This window comes from Phaseolus vulgaris, chromosome 4 (genome assembly GCF_051622355.1).
Source record: "Phaseolus vulgaris cultivar YP4 chromosome 4, ASM5162235v1, whole genome shotgun sequence".
In the NCBI taxonomy this organism is placed as follows: domain Eukaryota; kingdom Viridiplantae; phylum Streptophyta; class Magnoliopsida; order Fabales; family Fabaceae; genus Phaseolus; species Phaseolus vulgaris.
In genome coordinates, this window is record NC_143501.1 from 39,060,457 (window position 1) to 39,079,107 (window position 18,651).

Consider the following 18,651-nt stretch of genomic DNA (forward strand, 5'->3'; position numbering starts at 1 on the left):
TTTTTTTCTTTATTGAAAGATTAACCATAAATCTAATGACTACAAAAAAGTGAACTGTTTGCAGAATTGCTTTAAAAACCGATTTGAACTACTATAATTTAGTTTTTTATTTTTTAAAATTAGTATAAAATATTTTAGCTATAAATAAAAACATATTTAATAAGGATTACAAATAGGTATAATTACTTTGTCAACTATTAATCTTTTTTTATAAAACTATATACTCATTCTAATTTGTAATTTTTATATCTTGAGTTTTTATAATTTTATATTGCATTGATTTGTCAATTCGTTTTTCATTTTAAATGTCAATTTGTTATTTGTCAGTAGACATTATTTTATTTTATTACAATTTAAGTAAAGTATTATGATATATTTTTTTAGACTTATTTTGAATGTTATTATTATAATCTGATGATGTATTGATGCAACGGTTAAACACTTTACGTTCACGTATGAAATATTTAACAGAAAGTTTCGTATTCCATTTTTTAGTGTAAAAATTGTTATAACAATAATAATTATAATATTTCCAGGGAGATTAGTTTTTATCTTAGTGGATTGGAGAAATCTATATTACAAGAGCGATAAAAAACGGGATGACATTATATTTATTTATTATTTTATTGATCATTTAATTATTATATTTTATACTTTATTAACTGTATTAATTCAATCTAATTCATACTAATTCAATCACAAATTTTAATGTTTAAACCAGTGAACCTCTCATTATTCTGTCGAGGATGAATATTTTCAAGGAGATTATATACAGATGGAATTGATGCTTGTCTGATTCAACTTGAGTCAACAAAAATTATTTATAATATGCATCTTCAACACGACTTTTGCTCGGAACAATTTAAGCACTAATTGTTATAATCATTTACAGTTGTTTATAAACAGGTAATAAATTATGCCTATACTTAGATACTACCTAAACACTTACACAATTAGATATACTTATTTTGCAATGCTCTTTTCAAATTTGAGACTAACAAAATCACTAAACGCAATAAAAGTTTTAGACTCATTTAGTTAATTTAAGCAAAATTAAATCCCGTAAAATTCCAAACCATAAGTTAGGACAATTCCTTTCTATAATTTTCTGTTATTTAAATTATATTTCAAGAATGCACACAATCTCGGTTTTAAAATCCTGCTTAACAAGATTTTCCAAATATATAAATCTTCAAAATTAATTCTATAATACTGGAACGGCTTTAACGAAAGTGCAATAAATTGAAACTGATTGAGAAGACTTGAAAAAAAAAAACTAGCGTGTAAACTCAATTTGTTTCACTAAGGTTATGAAAGTCATGAAATGGATAGGAATGGCTAGAAGAAGTGACTTGATTATTAACATTAGCAAATGATTAAAACTTACAGTTAAACTCACACAGCTGGTGTGTAGAATCAGCTGTCAATCCTCTTGAAGAGCATTTTGTATCCTTTAGAGGATCAGTTCACAGGATCCCAAAGTTGCTTGCAGCAGATATGTTAAGGATTCTCTGGGTTTTCAGCTATCAAGTCCTGAAGCTATTTGCCAATCCCGGAAGGAGGAACTCTTTGTACTCGATGAACTTAGATGGCGCAAAACTCTTGTTGACTGAAGCTGGACCGTTCAGCCTGGGATGCCGTACTTTCTACAGCCAGCCACCACTCCTCATCTTCATCACCAATCACCTCCTGCTTTAAGATATTTTATTGAATAATATTCAGTGTTATGTACATGGAATTATGTGGCCAATTAAGATAAATGAACCATCTTTAGCACAATCATGCTCTAGGACAAAGGTCTGTCTAGTGGCAAGCTATGTTTGGAAAAAAAAACCCTCTCCGGGTGGTGCCTTATCTGTTCATAAGAAACCTTGTATCTTAATTTTAAAACTACATTGAGATCCTAAACTTAAATGATAAGATATATCTTTTCTTTGTCTAAATATCTTAAATATTTAAAATTAGAAATTTGAATAGTTATACCAGCAAGTTTAATACTTTTGCAACTTTTACCCACATAATAACTACTGACATACATGATACATCAGTGTTTAAGAGTCGGTGTAAAGTAGTTGATGTATACACTCTGTTTCACCAAGAGGGGGTACGACCAAAAACATAAAATGAGGAAGTGAGCAGATGCACTACAGCAATAAAAAAACTCAAAAGAGAAAAAAACAAGCAATGTTAAGAAAGTTATATTCTTTCGAAGAGATATTTGCTCTAGGAAATTCTTTACAACCAGTAATTGACTCACGCCAATACGGCAATTCCGGAATACATACAAATCCTCCCACCACGCTACACATGGAGAGGGACAGGGGTCAAATTTTACTCCAAATGAGTGAAAGGTAAGATTCATCTTAGGTCCTCACAATCGCTTGCAAAGGACTTCACCACCAGCTGAGCTAGTTGACACCTCTAACATAACCCATTTGATTCTCAGTTTCAATTCAAATATAACCCTACTTCAATATTTAAAGACCCGTTGAAAAAAGTCACAATGTTAAGGATTATGAAAGGTCAAGTTTGGTCAAATTTGAAATAAAATGAAATCTAAACAAAGTTATTTAGGTGACCAGAAACAAATAATTTGTAAGTGACCAGAAACAAATAATTTGTAAGTGACCAGAAACAAATAATTTTAAGTGACCAGAACCAAATATGTCAAACTCAAATTGGATTGGATAAAATTACCACGTTCCATTCCTTACAATCAAAATTGCAATCTAAGCAAAATACCCAATTGAACCAATTTGGATTACTTCGAGTTCGTTGAATGCACAACTTAGTTTTGATCCTCCTTCACCCAATAGTTTTCCAACAAAATTCTACCATATCGGAAAACACAATCTGCCATTACGGTCTTATAATAAAGGGCATAGGGCATTAGTCCAATAGTGGAGCAAGATAACAACGGACAAGGGAGTCTTATGGCCATTGTATGTACATGTTAGGGTTCAAATCAAGATTAAGATTTACTAACCATAGTGCTTGGCTCTGTCTTTGTTTGCTTATTCTCCATATCTTCAACAACTCTCATGGCTTCTAGCCACCAAGAATCGTTGGAGTTCTCCTCAACAGTGTCCTCATATTGTAGAAAATCATCAAGTTGATGTCTCCACTTATTATCCACTGAATGTTCATCTAACAACCCAAAGGAGGAATCAATTACATCTGACGGATTGGAGAACACATGAACTGGGATTTGTCGCAGTGGAGACCGGTAACCTATTTCCATGAATAATGAATTAATAAACATGTTAAAAGAGAATGGAGAACTGAGTGTGAAAGGGTCTTCAAGCACTTCACTGTAAATATATTAACCTCTGCAGTCAGGATCGTGACATTTCTGATAATACACTGCCATTCGTAGATCAACCACATATATCACTGGACCAGTAAATCATCAAATTAATATGTTGCAATCCTATAATAGAGAACACAGCAAAATTGAAGACAAGATGCAACCACACTTGTAACAATAGAAACGAGAAAAACATCCCTGCCTTCGCTAAATTTACAGTCATTTGAGAGCGGATACTTAACATTCAGAGATGGCCAAACAAACAACAGTTCCAGCTTTCATGATAAAATAACAAAGCACTTCCAGGGGATTTACCATTGTTGCTTTTATGATGTCTTCCAATTCGCTCACAGTATCTATTTTTTGTCATGCTGTAGACCATCAGTCCAAATTCCGAGAAAAAATACCAGCTATGAATGTTTCCTATAATTGCAGAAAAAGAAATCAACACAATGAGAAGGGTTATGCTGAAATCTCAAGTCAGGGAAAACATGAAACCAAGAATACACAAACATACACACACACATAAATATATATATACATATATATATACACACGGTACCTACTATCTAGTGACAGCTATGAGAGGAGTAAATCTTAACTATACAACCATACATAGATGGTTAAGATAGTTTTAATTAGTTTTTATACAGTTGACATTTACTTTTCTCACTCTCATCTCATCTCTCACCTGATATGCTTCCTCTATGGGTGTGTGTATGTGACTTAGGAAACTATAGTATGCGAATGTCACTACTAAAAGTAAAAGTACTAAATCATTGAACAAGATCAAACTTATTATGTTGGTCCATTTACTTATGCCAAAACATGATTAAAGTAATAAAGTCAATATTACAAGTTGACATGTATCACCTGGTATGTTCCCGACAGAGGCAACAGAGAGTATAAATTTGTCCAGAAATGGGAACGGTGACTTTCCCATGAAGTATGTAGTAGAAACATCGCTTGTGCCAACATCCAATGCAAATTTTTGAAGAATTTGGCATGAGTTTTCTACATTACTACTCTCCTGTCAAAGTTAAAAAAGCATATTAAGCGCATGAAAGTTTAAAAGTCAAACAAGCTGTCCAGTTATGGGTATGTGCATACATAGTAAAAAGATTTTGTTGAAATCTATAGATTTAACATGATAACACTTCATACGTAAAGAAAGTAAACTTTACATAGTTGAAAATAATAACCAAAGAATGAAGCACCAATATTTCAATTAGCTTGACATGTTTGTATTTGACGCTGATATAGGTTGTTTTATCCGTGTATATCAATGAATTATCTAAATCTATGAATGACCAGAATTTCTATTTGTTTCATGTATTTGATACCGATACTTTTAGATACTTCACCTTAGAGCATTTATATCCAACACGACTACATGAAACATATAAATATGTATAATATAAAGACAAAAAAATATCGTCTCGTGATAAAGAGAAGATGAAACTTGTTCTTTATAAATTATTTTAATAAAGACATGAGATTAATAGTACTATTCCCAGGAAGTAATTTATGATGATAATGATTTATAACTTTATTTATTTAGAAACGTTTAAAAACTATGCTTTTAATGTACATTTGCAGAATTCCAATTATAAACTTATTATGCTTCATGAATTTTTATACACTTTTAAATATATATCTATATCTATCTATCTATTTATATATATATATATATAATACTCTATTATTTTAAAAATAATCGTACTGCCCAAACAAAGGCATCTATTCAGATACCTGCACATTATCCGAGCATCTTTGAACTAAAAGAAATAAAATTGAAGCAATAAAAGATTTATAAATCTAAAGCTCAAATCTACCTCTGTATCAAAATGCAGAGTTTTCACACAATCTAAGTCTGTTTTGCAGACCAGATATGTTTGGCAATCAACATCAATATTGCATATCAAGGAAGCCATGAACATGTCTTCTTCACCCTGTCACTTAACAAAATCAAACAGAAAAATAAGTAAAAAAATTGCACAAAATGAATAAAAGGCAGAATGAAGACATATATACACTGATTTGCTTATGATAATGCATATTTTTGGCTTGCATTGCAATGAATAAGATCCTACAACTGTCTTCAACAGGAAATTGACAACAATACATGATATTACCCTTTTGACATGGTAAATAATTTTTTTTCATATACAAAATGCCCCACAGGTTCTAAAAGAAGAATCATGATGACCAGTTCCTTTAAAGGAGCTCTATGTCCATATAATGGCTTTTCGTATTCCATTTTTAATGATGCAATGCAAGTACAAATACTAAAACTAAACTTTTCAAATTTCATGTAATTTTCTTCTTGGAGAAACTCTTTCCAAATAACATTATTTTGATGGAATAATTCAAATAGCAAATATTAGTAATAAAACTGCCATACCAAGTCCTTGCACTTAAATCGCTTTGTCGGTTGAAGAACTGAACTTTTTCCTGCTTTTGAAGAAAGAGCAAGACGGAAACAACGATTCCGAGAATATACTGCAGTATCCACAAAAAGTTGGTCTGCAGATTCCTCGCTGCCAGAATCTTTCATTACAAACAATTTATCAAAACTTTTATCTTTCGCCCTTGCTTTTCGAACTCTTGAGCATATCTGGTAATATGTCATTTAGAGTGGAAATGGTTGATAGAGGATACTGGATGCTATACAAAATAAATATAATAGAGCAGTTTTCCCTTTTACCAGCTAAAAAAAACATTTTCATAAAAAGTAATTAACATTGAGTCATTCATAATTTTACTGAATCTAAACAATAGAAAGAAAACCAACCTAATCCAAAAAATTATATATAGCTAAGGTTGAAAATACTCGGACTTACTTCTGAAACAAATGCACCCGCGTGAGAGTTGTCCTTAAATGCAGCCTTTGGTATGCAAACTATTACATGACGAGAGAACTTATCTGCAAATGCAAATACTGAGATAAGGGTCATTCCTAACATGGGAAAAATCAGAATTCATGTCATAGAAGCACTTAACAATTGTTTTACATGTAAAAAGTAATGAATAAAGAAAAACTACTGTAAAACAAAGTTGGAATTAACAATATGTTTTAATATATGAGAAATTGTTTTGTATCTTGGATTATCTTTAAGTTGTAGTTTCTCTATATTTCCCATTGTCTCTTGGAATTTGTTATCATTTCTCTTTATCTCGTGATATGTATCCTTAACTAGTTAGGATAGTGAATGTGAAAGTGCTTCAGGGGTCCATTGGTTCAAAAGATGAAGCCCTTAGCACTTGGCACAAAGTCTTGGGGACTGAATCCTCCAACCAGAGCATTTCAGTGAAAACTGGACAAGACAAACAATCTTTATATTCACTACTTCCAATGGTTTGGTCAACAAACAGCACCAATGACAGCTGTCATCTAATATTGAACAAGTCAACACTGATCCCTAAGTTTAATCAATATGTGCCAAAGCAAACTGCAACTGTTAAAGTACATAGATTAGCCACAAATTCTTTGGTAAATTATATTTGGCAGAAGAAAGAAAAAATTGTACACAGATGGAAGGCATAAGAAAGCTACAGGATCAAGAATTCATGTCACGTGACAAAGTAATATATTGAAAGGAAATTCGTATAAGCAAACAGCAAAAGCTCATCAAAGATATAGGCAACACACATAACAGTAAGAGACCTGACCAAAAGACATACCTTCAGTTGAAGAATCAAGTTCTAAAACCCAATCGTGGTCTCCTTGGATTGCATATTTTTCAAGTAAGGCTTCTAGAACCATTGATATCAAGAGATCAACCATTTCTTCTCCATTCTTTTCTTTGTTGACTTTCTTATTAAACTCCAAATCAAAATAAAGGTGACATGGTAAACCCTGGAAGCAAAAGGAAACATTAAGACCAAATAAGCACCTAGTTTAGAGATAATGTAACCACGACCTCATTTTAATAGTTAAATCGGTGAATATAGAAAACACAAGATTATTACCTCTTGAATAACCTCATAATGATGTCGGAATTTCGGATTCATATTCTTGTACCTGAGTGTACAGTCATCAGCAATTATATTGACACAAGGATATTACTAATCAGTTGCTATGTAACAAATAATGAATCATATGAGAAAGGAATGTGAAGGAAACCTTTGCCAGAATTCTGTATAAGTAGACACGAGGAACCTTCTTTGGCCATTAAAGTGGTCTTGATAGCTGAAAACATGAACATCTGCTTGTCCTTTGGAAAAATTCATTGCTTCATCCTGCTTAGGGAATGTCATCCAAACTTCCTTTCTATACAAACACAAAGCAGGATTCAAGTCATATTCCAAATCATACATAAAGTAAAAAAAGAGTAAATCAGTAAACATATGGAATGTGTAGCGGGTAGAACCAACATGCAGCATCTGGCAAACCAATACCTCACGTTCAAATTCTTTTTCGGAGAGAGATCAGGACATATCTCTCGCAATAATCGCCATAACATACGGGTTGGCCTTTTGGGAGGCACGCCATGAGGAGATCCATAAAATACTATTGGAGAGAATTGCTTCCCACGACCAATACTTTGTGCTTTTTTGGCTACTACTGATTTAAGCTGAAATTGTAATGCAAAGTATTTTAATTTTCATGGAAAGATAGTGTATGAGCCAAGTTGCACACATATGGGTAGAAATACAACAACATTTTAAAAACAGCTTGGGTTGAAGAGGAAGCAATCTACTGAACAACAACATATAAAAAATGTAAGCATCCTCTGTTTTCATTTCCAAAAGTTTGTATAGCAAAGTTAAAATCATCAACTTTCAAAGACAGAACAAAGTGAAAATAAGTTAGTATAATTATAACTAAAAATGAAAACAGGAAATATGTTCTCAAACCAAACACTCGCCAATTAAACTGAAAGATACATTAAATTCCATAACATTTTAATTCCAATAATCCAATAATAAGCTATAACAAGCAAGCTAAAGTTACCTAGTTACTTAAAGTAGACAAAAATTTTAAAGGGATAAAAGTTGTGATACTGTTGGAGTCAACTGTGCGTTGGAGAGTCCGAGTCTCATATTGGGTGAAAACATGCAAGAAGAGAAACATAATGCAAGAAGAGCAACATATAAGGAAAAAAGTCACAAAAACCTATAGCCTTAAGGCTTTGGATTGAAGGTGTATCATGTGTTCCATTGATGACTTATATGTTCCAAATTTCTCCGTTGGTCTTGGTGACTGACTCATATGAGTACTGACATTAATTGGGTGAAAAAATCTTAGACACAGTTCCTCGTGCACCTTTTAGAATTGTTCTTCAATCAGAATTGAAGTTTTAATTCCTAATCTATATTGACATCTAATGAACCTTTATGACAATGATCACTAAAAAGAAACTCTAATTTGATTAGAAAAACAGCACCAAAAGTACCTATAAGCTTTATCTAAATTTAGTCCTTTAATAACAGCAGAAACTACATTACTTTCTCCATGGAAGATTCAATGTTGGTTTTTCTGATGCGCGATAGGGGGGTTTTCAGTTCTTCTCCAACCGATTCTGGACCTGGAGATTCCAAACTATCTTGCTCCATTCTTCCTCTGCTTCGTTTCCTTACCCTCGTAGCAGATTCTGAGGCAACAACACATTTCATTTTAACAATTTTTTTTTTTTAATTTCATACAAAACAATAAGAAATTGGAACTTCATTGTTTCTTAGGGATTTGGGAGAGAGTGGAAGAAAGATGAAAATAGAAGAACGTACTGGGAGGTGTTAAACCGCACTTGAAGCACGCGAACAAGCGATCAACGTCGTTCATGTTGCTGCCGCTTGTGGTAGTTGATGATGGCATTTTCGTTTTGTTTTTTCTTTCTGATAATTTTTTACCTTTCAGCGGGAATTTGAATTTCGGAGAGAAAAGAAAATGGAGGGTTCCGACCGGATCGGGCCGTTTCGGCCTAAATGGTTCGGGTTGGGAAATTGCTTCCTGCATCCCCTTAATTTGAACTTGCACCTCCACAATCGGAACAAGATTTTTAAAATAAAATTTGTGAAATACATTTTGTAATAAGTTTTCTAGAACAATATTTTCAAAACATATATAATACCTTTTGTAATGCGCTTTTTAGAATGAATTTTTTGAAAAACGTTTTCAAGAATACATTTCATGTTTCAGAAAAAGCTTTCCATCGAGATTTTTTTCCAGTGTTTTCCTTATCTTATTTTTCTTCTGCAATAGTGACGGTGCAGAAGTGACGATAATTGTATTAGATCAGAGCGCTAAGCTCAGTGCTTAGGTGATCGTACATCGGCACTTGCATCGGCAGGTCGGTTCGGTGGTCTGATCGAGTTATTAGGCCACTTAAGTGGGTTCTAGGAATGCGTGCGTTGAGGTTCATTCATATATATAAGGCTTGATCAGCGAGAAAGTGCAGGTGGTGGATATAGTACATTCGGGTCTAGCACGATTAAATATCCCCAAAGACACTTAGGCCCAAGAGCGCTAGGGTTTTCGAGAGTAAGTTACATGCACAATACGTGAAGGCTAGTGCGCCTACAGTAAACAGATGAGCCCTATGATGTTGGTACATGAGTTGGTACCCTGACGACCATGTTGTTAAGATTATGCACTCCTAGAAGGGAGATTCTGGGAGGTTGTTGCATTAAGATTGTGCACATTGTAACAGACTCTCCTCCCATCAAACCTACTTTCACTCGAGATAAGGTTCTCGTGAGTGAAGGGTAGTTACAAGGAGTAACCTAAGAGTAGTCTATAAAAGGGACTTGAGATCCCTGGTAAAGGTACACCGTTTCTAAGACTTAAACTATTTGCTTACTTACTCATTGTTACTTAACCCAGTACTGACTTGATCGTCGAAGTGCAATCAACAGGTAGGGCCCCCTCTGTTTCAAACGGAGCCGCATTCCAACATCCTAGGGAAAGAGCAGAGGCACACGAATTCACAACCTATTCCCAGAGTCAACTGGCGACCAGATCAACCGGCAAGAACAATAATGTTAATGATAATAGTGGTGAGATGCATTGAGGGAGAACCGTACAGGACAATTCAGTCATTTTACCCAATTGTGGAGTACAGGTCTAAAAAGGAAGGGTGTAGGAAGTAATTTCCTTCAGGTTGACCTAATAAAGCTAACAATCTTAGTCTAAAAAAAATCATTTGTTTTTTTTACCCCAATAATTTTTGTGTGAACCTTCACTGGGAGTGGTTAAAAAATCAAATTACCCCTTGTTGCCATTGCCCCTTGTCATGGTTTTCCATGGTTGTCGCGTCACCCTGATTTATGTGTTGTGACATGATGCGTTCAAAGAAGAAAATGTAATGGATTGTCCAATTGTCATGGTTGTCCATTGTTGTTGCGCCATCCTGATTTATGTGTCCAATCTAGAAGATACTTCCAAATCATGTAATATGAAAGTCATTGTTTGCATAAAAAAAAACTTTTGAATTGTGTTATAGAAGAATCTAAATCTGATTAAACAATCCAAAGTACTCTCAAATTAGACAATCTAGAAGTCTTTGTTTTTAGAAAATAACTTTCAAATTGTGTAATATGAATTTTTTTTCATGCAAAAAAAATGACTTCTTAGATTGCATAATTCAAAAGTATATTTTTTTATGAATTGTATAATCTAAAAGTAAAAAATAACTTTCAAATTGTATAATTTAAAACTTTTTTTCATAAAGAAATAACTTATCAAATGTATAATCCGAAAGTTAAAACAATTCATAAATAAAAAAAAGTTTTCAAATTTCATATTCTAGAAGTCATTTTCTATAAGCTTTTAATTCATATAGACTTTTAGATTATGTAGAAGTTATTTTTCAAGACAAAAAGAAATTTGCATATCTATGAAGATACGAAAAGAAATTGTTGTCGCCGGTTGACTTCAGTTGGTCTGGATCGAGAGCTCTGCTTTTGGTTTGTCTCCTCTTGGTGCATTGGAACAACGCTACGTTGGGACAGAGGGGGCTTTACCTGTTGATCACACTCCAACAATCAAGTCAATGAGAGCATACAAAATAAGTATTCAGTTTCAGTCTTGAGTATTCAGAAACAATGTACGTTTACCAGGGGTCTCAAACCCCTTTTATAGATTTTCCTTCAACGACTTCTACTAATGAGAACATAATCTCAACATAAAGCATAACATAAAAACAACATGTTCACGTGCACCTCTTATCTTCCGATGCTAACAACAGATAAATATTCTGTTTATACGTGCACCATTATTCTCAACATCTTTTATTTTACATTTAATTAGCGTATGTGTTATAAATATACAGAAAATTCCTACTATTTTAATTATCTTTTCGAGTTCTCTTACTCGCGCTTGGACCGAGCTCATGATCCACCCTTTGGGGCTATGTTGGCTCAAAAGTCAAGTTGACCATACCAAAGTGCTTGGACCGAGGTCCCGAGCACTACTATTCAATACAAAAATTATGAGGGTGAGAAAAAACATAATCCATTTCTTCTCTTAACTAAAGGAGAGAGGATTTCTTCTTGCACCTCATGATTTTCTTTTACAACCCCATAGATTTTAAAATCTCAAACTTACCCTTTGTGATATTAAATGGATTAAAATTAATATATATATATATATATATATATATTGAATTAAGCTTGTGATTTTTAATATGTAACATTCTGTAGTTTAAATTAAAATACTGTTGAAGAAATATGTATGAAAAAGGGTAGAAAAGAAAATAGTCATTATTTTTTATCGTTTAAATTATAAAATAAAATATTGAAATTTTAAAATATAATTAAAAATAAAATAAAAACATACATTTAATTACATTATATATTGTTGTTGTACATGCATAAATTATGTAATACTAAAATTAAAATGGTTATAATCTGAACCATTTTTTTTTAAACTGGAAAAAATTGTTATAATTTTGTTATTTTTTATGATAAAACTACTTCAAAACATTTTTACTTAAAATGAGTTATGATTGATTAGTAATAAAAAAAACTTTAAATGTAACTTTATAAATTTGAAAATTTATACGATTTTATACATCTATATATATCATCATGCTCTTGAACAAAAAATAAAGAGGAAGCACATAAGGTCATAATACTCCTCTTAGAAATTCATGACAAATATTCATTGAGGAGAAACATGGGTGATGAATAATTTTGGTTAAGGAGAAACAGGTAAAACATATGTAGGAGTTAAAAAGTAAACTCGAGATGCATCTGAACTTCTCCGTTGTGGACGAGAACTTGAAGCCCTTCTGGATGACCCTGATGACACTCTTCTTGCATGTTGCAGTTTTATTTTGATACTGAAACAAGATAGAGGATCAATCAATAACATATACACTCAATGATTATGAAGTTGGAATTTTGAAACTGTACTCACTTTTGATGAACATCAACATATTGATCAGTTTCATCCAATATATCTTCCTTGAATGGTGAAAAGAACAAAAATATTAGCAATCTTGCAATACCAGAAACAGAAAATCAGTAGCTGAGCTATGCACGTTTATGTTTAATTGTTCATGTACCATCAATACAAAGAGTTTTACTCTATCAAATAGAAGTAAGTTTAGTATGACTCTTTAAGTAACTACTGCAAAATCAATTATCTTGCTGACAATTTATGATTAGATGGTATATAATATAACAATCTTAATACTATCAAGTGTGCTTTAACGAAACTCAATGGTGATTTCTATGTTACTCAATGGTGTAAACTAACAACCAAATTATCTTGTTGAGAGTAACAATATAGCTATATATGTAACTATAATATGGTTGTTACCATTGAATTGAAAACCAAATTTTCTAAGGGAGTATTGATCATTGTCAGTAATATTAACCTGAAGTAACTCTTCCATGACATCTTCCAATGTGATTATCCCAATCACTTCCTCATCTGTTGTTGGAAAAGACTCCACATTCTCAAAGGATGAACTTGCATCAGGTTGTTCTGATCTTCTTTGTGGAAGATCTGAGTCACCCTCTCGATTCATGGCACTCTTCAGTGTTGCACTATAATATTCTGTTTCTTGTGAATGCCAATATGATGCATCAGTTGAGATGCGACTATAATCTCCCGGTTCACATGAAGAGTGAAGTCCTATAAAGTCCATAGCTACAAGCTTAGATGCTTGCAAGAACCAACTATGCTAAAAGCTTAAGCTGTTCATGCAAGAGCCCTTTAGGCTCAAAGGGTGGAGTAGCAGATACTGAATTTAATTTAGGTATAAACCCCTTAACATGATGTTAAGAGCCAATATCCAGAAGCTAAAGCTATTAAGCGACAATACATAATGATTTTAGATGTAAATATGTTTTTTTTCCAGTAAAATGAGAAAACTTTTATTTTCATTCAACTACTTTTTATTTTGTTTTGCTTTTTGTCCTTGCAAAATTGTAAATATCTGCTTTTAATTTCTAGTACCATGTGACACTCTTTAAATGCTTGTAATGATCAAAATGTCAAGTGACTCCACTAGTGTCTGTAATATAATGCAGCCTTTGAAAATTTATAAGATTTATGATATTTATCTAAGTTAAAATGAAGTTTAGCATCAAAATTTTTAATTTTGGAGGGATGAACATTAACAAAAAATATTTTACAAGGATAAACAATTTTTTTTTATGTAATCAAAATCAAAACTTATTCATTGGGGTTTAAGCTATGACTTTATATCTAGCAAAGTCCAAAAAATCATATACTGGACCCCTAATATCTTTGCATAAAATGAAAGCTGATAATGGGATCTGGGTTTGGCTTCTAGATGGTATTGATTTTGAATTCGAATTGTTTGTGCATAATCATACCTGGAGTTTTTCCTTCTCTCTCAGTTGCAGCAGTTCTGATGTTTTCTTCACACTTGAGAACAACAGCCATGTGGCTTTGACCATTCCTGAATTGATTCAGAATATCATACAGTGGCAAATCTTCAGCAACCCTGATAACCAAAGTGGAACATTATAAGCTCTACACAGATAATAACTGAGATTAATCCGTTAGTAGAGCATTCTGAATGGACACATGAACTTTATGGTGGCTTAATAGTTATGTTGTTTTTTCCTTTCTTTCTTTTTTCATCTTTGCCTTCACCTTCACCTTCATCATCATAAGCATTGTCATCTTCCTATGATAAATATATGTTCCATTCAAAGCTACTCTATCAGCAAAATAGGGCAAGAAGTTTCATACCTAGGAACTCTCCTGATAGTCATATATTTGATTGGTATTTCATCTTCAGGACGACAGAAGATTAAATTCCTGACCTAATCAAAGTTGAACAGACAGTTCTGTCATATACAACATGAAGTATAAGGTTTGATTGTTGTTCAGAATAGCAAAGCCTTCCTATTTTATTCACTTGATAAATGTTTTACTTGAAGGGCATCTCAAGTTTCATGTAAAACCACAAAATATATACTGTTCTTTATCATTGAAATGGCTGAACTAATACTGAATAAACATTTTGCATATCAGATGAAAATGTCAAGATGTTTAATCAATAAAATGTGGTCCTCAGAAAATGATTCAAAAAGAAGTTGCTATAAACTTCAACTTAACAAACTGCTTGATTACCAAGATGATACCAACAATATTTGTTTGTTTTCCAGAGTAGACTGGTATGCGGCTGTGACCTTTGCTCATTATTAAGCCCATTGTATGTCTGAAAAGTAGAAAAAATAAGTTTAGGTAAGGTAATGCTTAAACATCACAGAAAGACATGAGGAACATACATGTCAAGTTTGGAGTTTATGTCAAGAGAAAATGTTTCACTTAAAGGTGTCATAGCATCTTTAGCAGTCTTCTGTGTTAAGTCCAAAGCTCCAGCAATTATTTTAGTTTCATGAAGTGTCAATTCTCCACCTTTCCCTGCCTGATAGTGAACTTAAGCATGTAAAAAAATATGTTATCAAAATTCTATAGCCAATAAAACAAGCTAACCTCATTTGCATGTAAATGGACTAAAGTCTTCAACTCTGCTCGTCCTAAAAGTGCAGTATGCCCTTTGCCAAGAAGCCAATCTAACAACTATTTCATAGCAGGATTTGCCAACAAATAAATAGAAGAGAATTAAAAAATTAAAAGCCAACATTTAGGCTTTATATTGTTTATCTTATTGATATGTTACTAGTGGAATCTGCATTATTTTTTCTTGGAGTTGGATTTGTTGAATGTGTAGTTGATTGGAGTGATTTTTTCATGAATGTAATTAATGTGAGAGGTTAAAATAAAGTACTGATATAATTTGCAATACTAATTGAAGAGTAAAAAAGTGTAAACCAAATGGGATTTCCCTTTATTATTGTTACATGTAATAGAGATTGTCTAACTATCTTTTAGCAATGATCCTAATATAAATTACAAGTTAAAAACACTGATTTACTTCACATCTTTAACTTAATGGAATAGGTTGAGTCTAGTAATTCACTGCAGATTTATTTCACATCTTAAAAAGGTTGTCCAGTTCACTGAAGATACTAAATTTGTGGTAACTTATTATTTGAGTAAAGATAGGAGTACCTTACTGAGTGGATATGCAATTGGGAAGAAAATCAGTATAAGAACTCGAACAAAGGGAGACAATGCTGCACCAACACTTAAACCATATCGAGAACACAAAGCTTGAGGGATAATCTGAGATCAAAGTCTTGGATGAGAAAGTAAAAAAAAAAAGATACAAATGTATGTATGTAACTAAATATATTAATAGTAAAGATAATTTTTGTATACCTCTGCAGTGATAGCCAACGTGGTGGCTGATATTAATACTGAAAGCCACTCTGGGAACATTTTCTCCATAAAAACAGAAACCACCTTGAATAGTAAAAGTTTTGTTCAGTGGTGCCAAACCATAACCAAGATAAAAATGTGTATAGGCAAGTATTGAATCTTAAAAGGGCATACAATTTTTCTTTGTAAATGATTAAAGGAATAAAAATACTCTTGTTCATTTTAGATAAGTTGTGCCAAAGATATGTTTGGATTTGGAATAATATATGGTCACATCACATAGATAAACTTCTGGTATTCAATATACAGAAGTTTACTTTAAATCAGATGAGGTTCTTGAAATGATCTGAGTAACATACCTCCATTGCCATTGATTTAGCTAAAAGGAGGGTGCATAAAAGTAAATGCTCATTCTTAACAATTGACATAATCTTCGCTGCAGATAAAAATATGTTTTCATCACTTAACAAGATGAAGCAATAAATAATTGAGTTTCATACCCCAAATTTCCTCCTCAATAGTAACTTATTAAGTATAACATGTTCTGTTTTTGGTCTGATATTTGCCCCTTTGAAGTCAATGGACACCATAAATACGATTTCAACAGTCTTTTGATGAATGCAAGTTTGTATTGTAGTTGAGACTAAGCTTGAAAATAAACTTTTATTTTTAAAGTAGGCTGAAAAAACACGAATAAGGTTGACTTCCTGAGACGTGATAATCACGATATATAAAGACTTATCTGCGGTGTACTGTTCAAGTTTCTCAGTATACAATATGAACTTCTCCGGAGGAATGTTGTAGTGACCAAATTGCTTAGTTTGTTTTGATGTCTTTTATATGTTTTACTAGACTAGATGTAATTTTTGATGTGTTATAACCGTATCATATCCTATTACACACCCTTATCCTATTTTTTGACTAAATTTGTATACCAATATGCACATGGCTAAGTCTTTTATTTTCTTGAGTATTAAGGTACTCTTAAATGAAGAAAATTACCCTAAACAAAAAGCAATAAACTACCTGCATTTTTCTGAATCTGAGGCTTCCCAGCTTTAACAAGAACCTCAAGATCAACTTGGCTGAAAGACAAGAGTCCTAGAGCAAGACCAGATGTGGTAGCAGCAAATAACACAAAACCCCAACACGTGCTAAGTAAAATCCAAAAGTGAGATCCACAACAAGGTGCCCTTTCCTCAAAATATGAACTCATTTTTTTCTTAGGAATTGCAACATGGCATGTAACAAAGCAGAATATAAGCAAAACCCAAGTATACTGCAGGATGCCATTGTCTGCAGATACTTAAATATAAAAAAGGGGTACCCCACCATTAGGATCAAAGGTCCCAAATGAATTCCCAACTCTTGGGAGAGTTGTAAGAGGCAAAGTTAAACAATTGACAGAAAAATTCAGTTGAAAGCTGTATACATAGCTCTGCAATTCAGAAGATTAATATATATATATATAACCTTCAGCTGGAGGGAATTTAATCTTTAAATTTAAAATTGAAAAAGGTTAAGAAACATTTTCTAATAAAACTTTTTTCTTAATTGGAATTTTATTAAAAATAAAACATCAGACATTAAATAAAATATGACAAGCATATTTTCTTGGTAATTATGAAAGTTTTAATCCATAAAAGGGTTGTATTCTATTTAAAGGAGTTTTGTTTGCATTTTTTAAAAATTATAACTGAAGTTGCTTTTGTAGAAAATAATAATTTAATATTAAACATTTTGAAGTATTTTTTTAATTTATTTTTTTATCAATATAGTTTTGTTTTCAAAAGTGTCCTTTTGAAAAATGTGATAAAAAACAAATTGCAACTTATGCGGAGGCAATTTCTCCCTTACCATATCATTTAAGACATGCATCTAATCAAAAATTTAAAATTCAATATTGTCATTAACTTCATTTTTCTTACGGACGGAGAAATTCGGAAATAATTGTTATATATTCTGGATTTTGATATTCAGAAGGTCATTTTCATACTTTATTTAAGTTTCTGGATGTCCATATTCGGAAGTGAATTATGAGTTATGAATTTTCATATTTAAAATGATGTAGTGTCAATAGTATTGAGGATCGAGATCCATAAATTATTTATGTTTGTTTATTGATTTTGATATCTAGGAGTCGTTTATGCTGTACAAATAAGCTTCTGGATAAGCTTCCGGATGACGAAATCTGGAAATGACATATTAATTTCGGATTTATATATCCGAAATTTTGTGATTTGATTTATGGATATAAATATTGAGAAGATAAAAATTTTAAATTATTAAGAACAAAACGAATATTTTGTGGGAAGAATTTTGTTGGTTGACTTGATTAGTGGCCCAAAAGTTGATGTAGAAGGTAGCATATTCTTTAAGCATGCTTGGTTATCTATGGAATTTATATGCCTCATAAACTAATTGGATTATTCCCTTTATTTTTGTACATAGGACTTTGGATTAAAACAACACATCGAATATGTTAGAAAAAGATGGTCAATGCATAGGATATTGGGACTACAAACAAGGTTGTCTAAGCAAAGGAGTTCTATTTGTCATTATTTTATACCTTAGAACCAATTTCATTATCATAAATTAAAACTAATTTATATTAAGTTAATTTTTTTAAAAA

The 18,651-nt window shown here is 32.2% G+C and overlaps 2 protein-coding genes across 10 annotated transcripts; both read right to left on the bottom strand.

Annotated features, from left to right (window-relative positions):
- Positions 1-1,098: 1,098 nt before the first annotated feature.
- On the bottom strand, positions 1,099-9,171 carry LOC137837565 (DNA primase). Of its 7 annotated transcripts, none has more exons than XR_011085488.2 (14): positions 9,038-9,171; positions 8,759-8,904; positions 7,709-7,884; positions 7,434-7,580; positions 7,280-7,331; positions 6,992-7,166; positions 6,151-6,233; positions 5,712-5,924; positions 5,143-5,259; positions 4,181-4,337; positions 3,623-3,730; positions 3,328-3,430; positions 2,987-3,231; positions 1,099-1,689 (listed from the first exon to the last, which is right to left on the bottom strand). XR_011085488.2 is itself a non-coding variant. In XM_068646590.2 (14 exons), the coding sequence occupies exons 1-14, from the start codon at positions 9,123-9,125 to the stop codon at positions 1,585-1,587; spliced, it is 1,878 nt and encodes a 625-aa protein (XP_068502691.1). In that variant the 5' UTR covers positions 9,126-9,171; the 3' UTR covers positions 1,099-1,584. The 7 variants fall into 7 exon arrangements, 2 of the variants coding, with proteins under 2 accessions (XP_068502691.1, XP_068502690.1); XM_068646590.2 differs by having other exon boundaries at positions 3,328-3,393; XM_068646589.2 differs by having other exon boundaries at positions 1,099-1,692; positions 3,328-3,393.
- Positions 9,172-12,237: 3,066 nt separating this feature from the next.
- LOC137837566 (DUF21 domain-containing protein At5g52790) lies at positions 12,238-17,453 on the bottom strand. 3 transcript variants are annotated; one of them, XM_068646591.2, is made up of 12 exons: positions 17,046-17,301; positions 16,379-16,455; positions 16,020-16,103; positions 15,810-15,923; positions 15,231-15,317; positions 15,023-15,162; positions 14,865-14,952; positions 14,481-14,554; positions 14,099-14,229; positions 13,132-13,391; positions 12,669-12,715; positions 12,238-12,591 (listed from the first exon to the last, which is right to left on the bottom strand). In XM_068646591.2, exons 1-12 carry the CDS (start codon positions 17,233-17,235, stop codon positions 12,447-12,449), a joined length of 1,437 nt encoding a protein of 478 aa, XP_068502692.1. In that variant the 5' UTR covers positions 17,236-17,301; the 3' UTR covers positions 12,238-12,446. The 3 variants fall into 3 exon arrangements, with proteins under 3 accessions (XP_068502692.1, XP_068502693.1, XP_090157973.1); XM_068646592.2 differs by lacking the exon at positions 16,379-16,455 and having other exon boundaries at positions 17,046-17,453; XM_090301847.1 differs by lacking the exon at positions 13,132-13,391 and having other exon boundaries at positions 12,300-12,591.
- Positions 17,454-18,651: the final 1,198 nt, after the last annotated feature.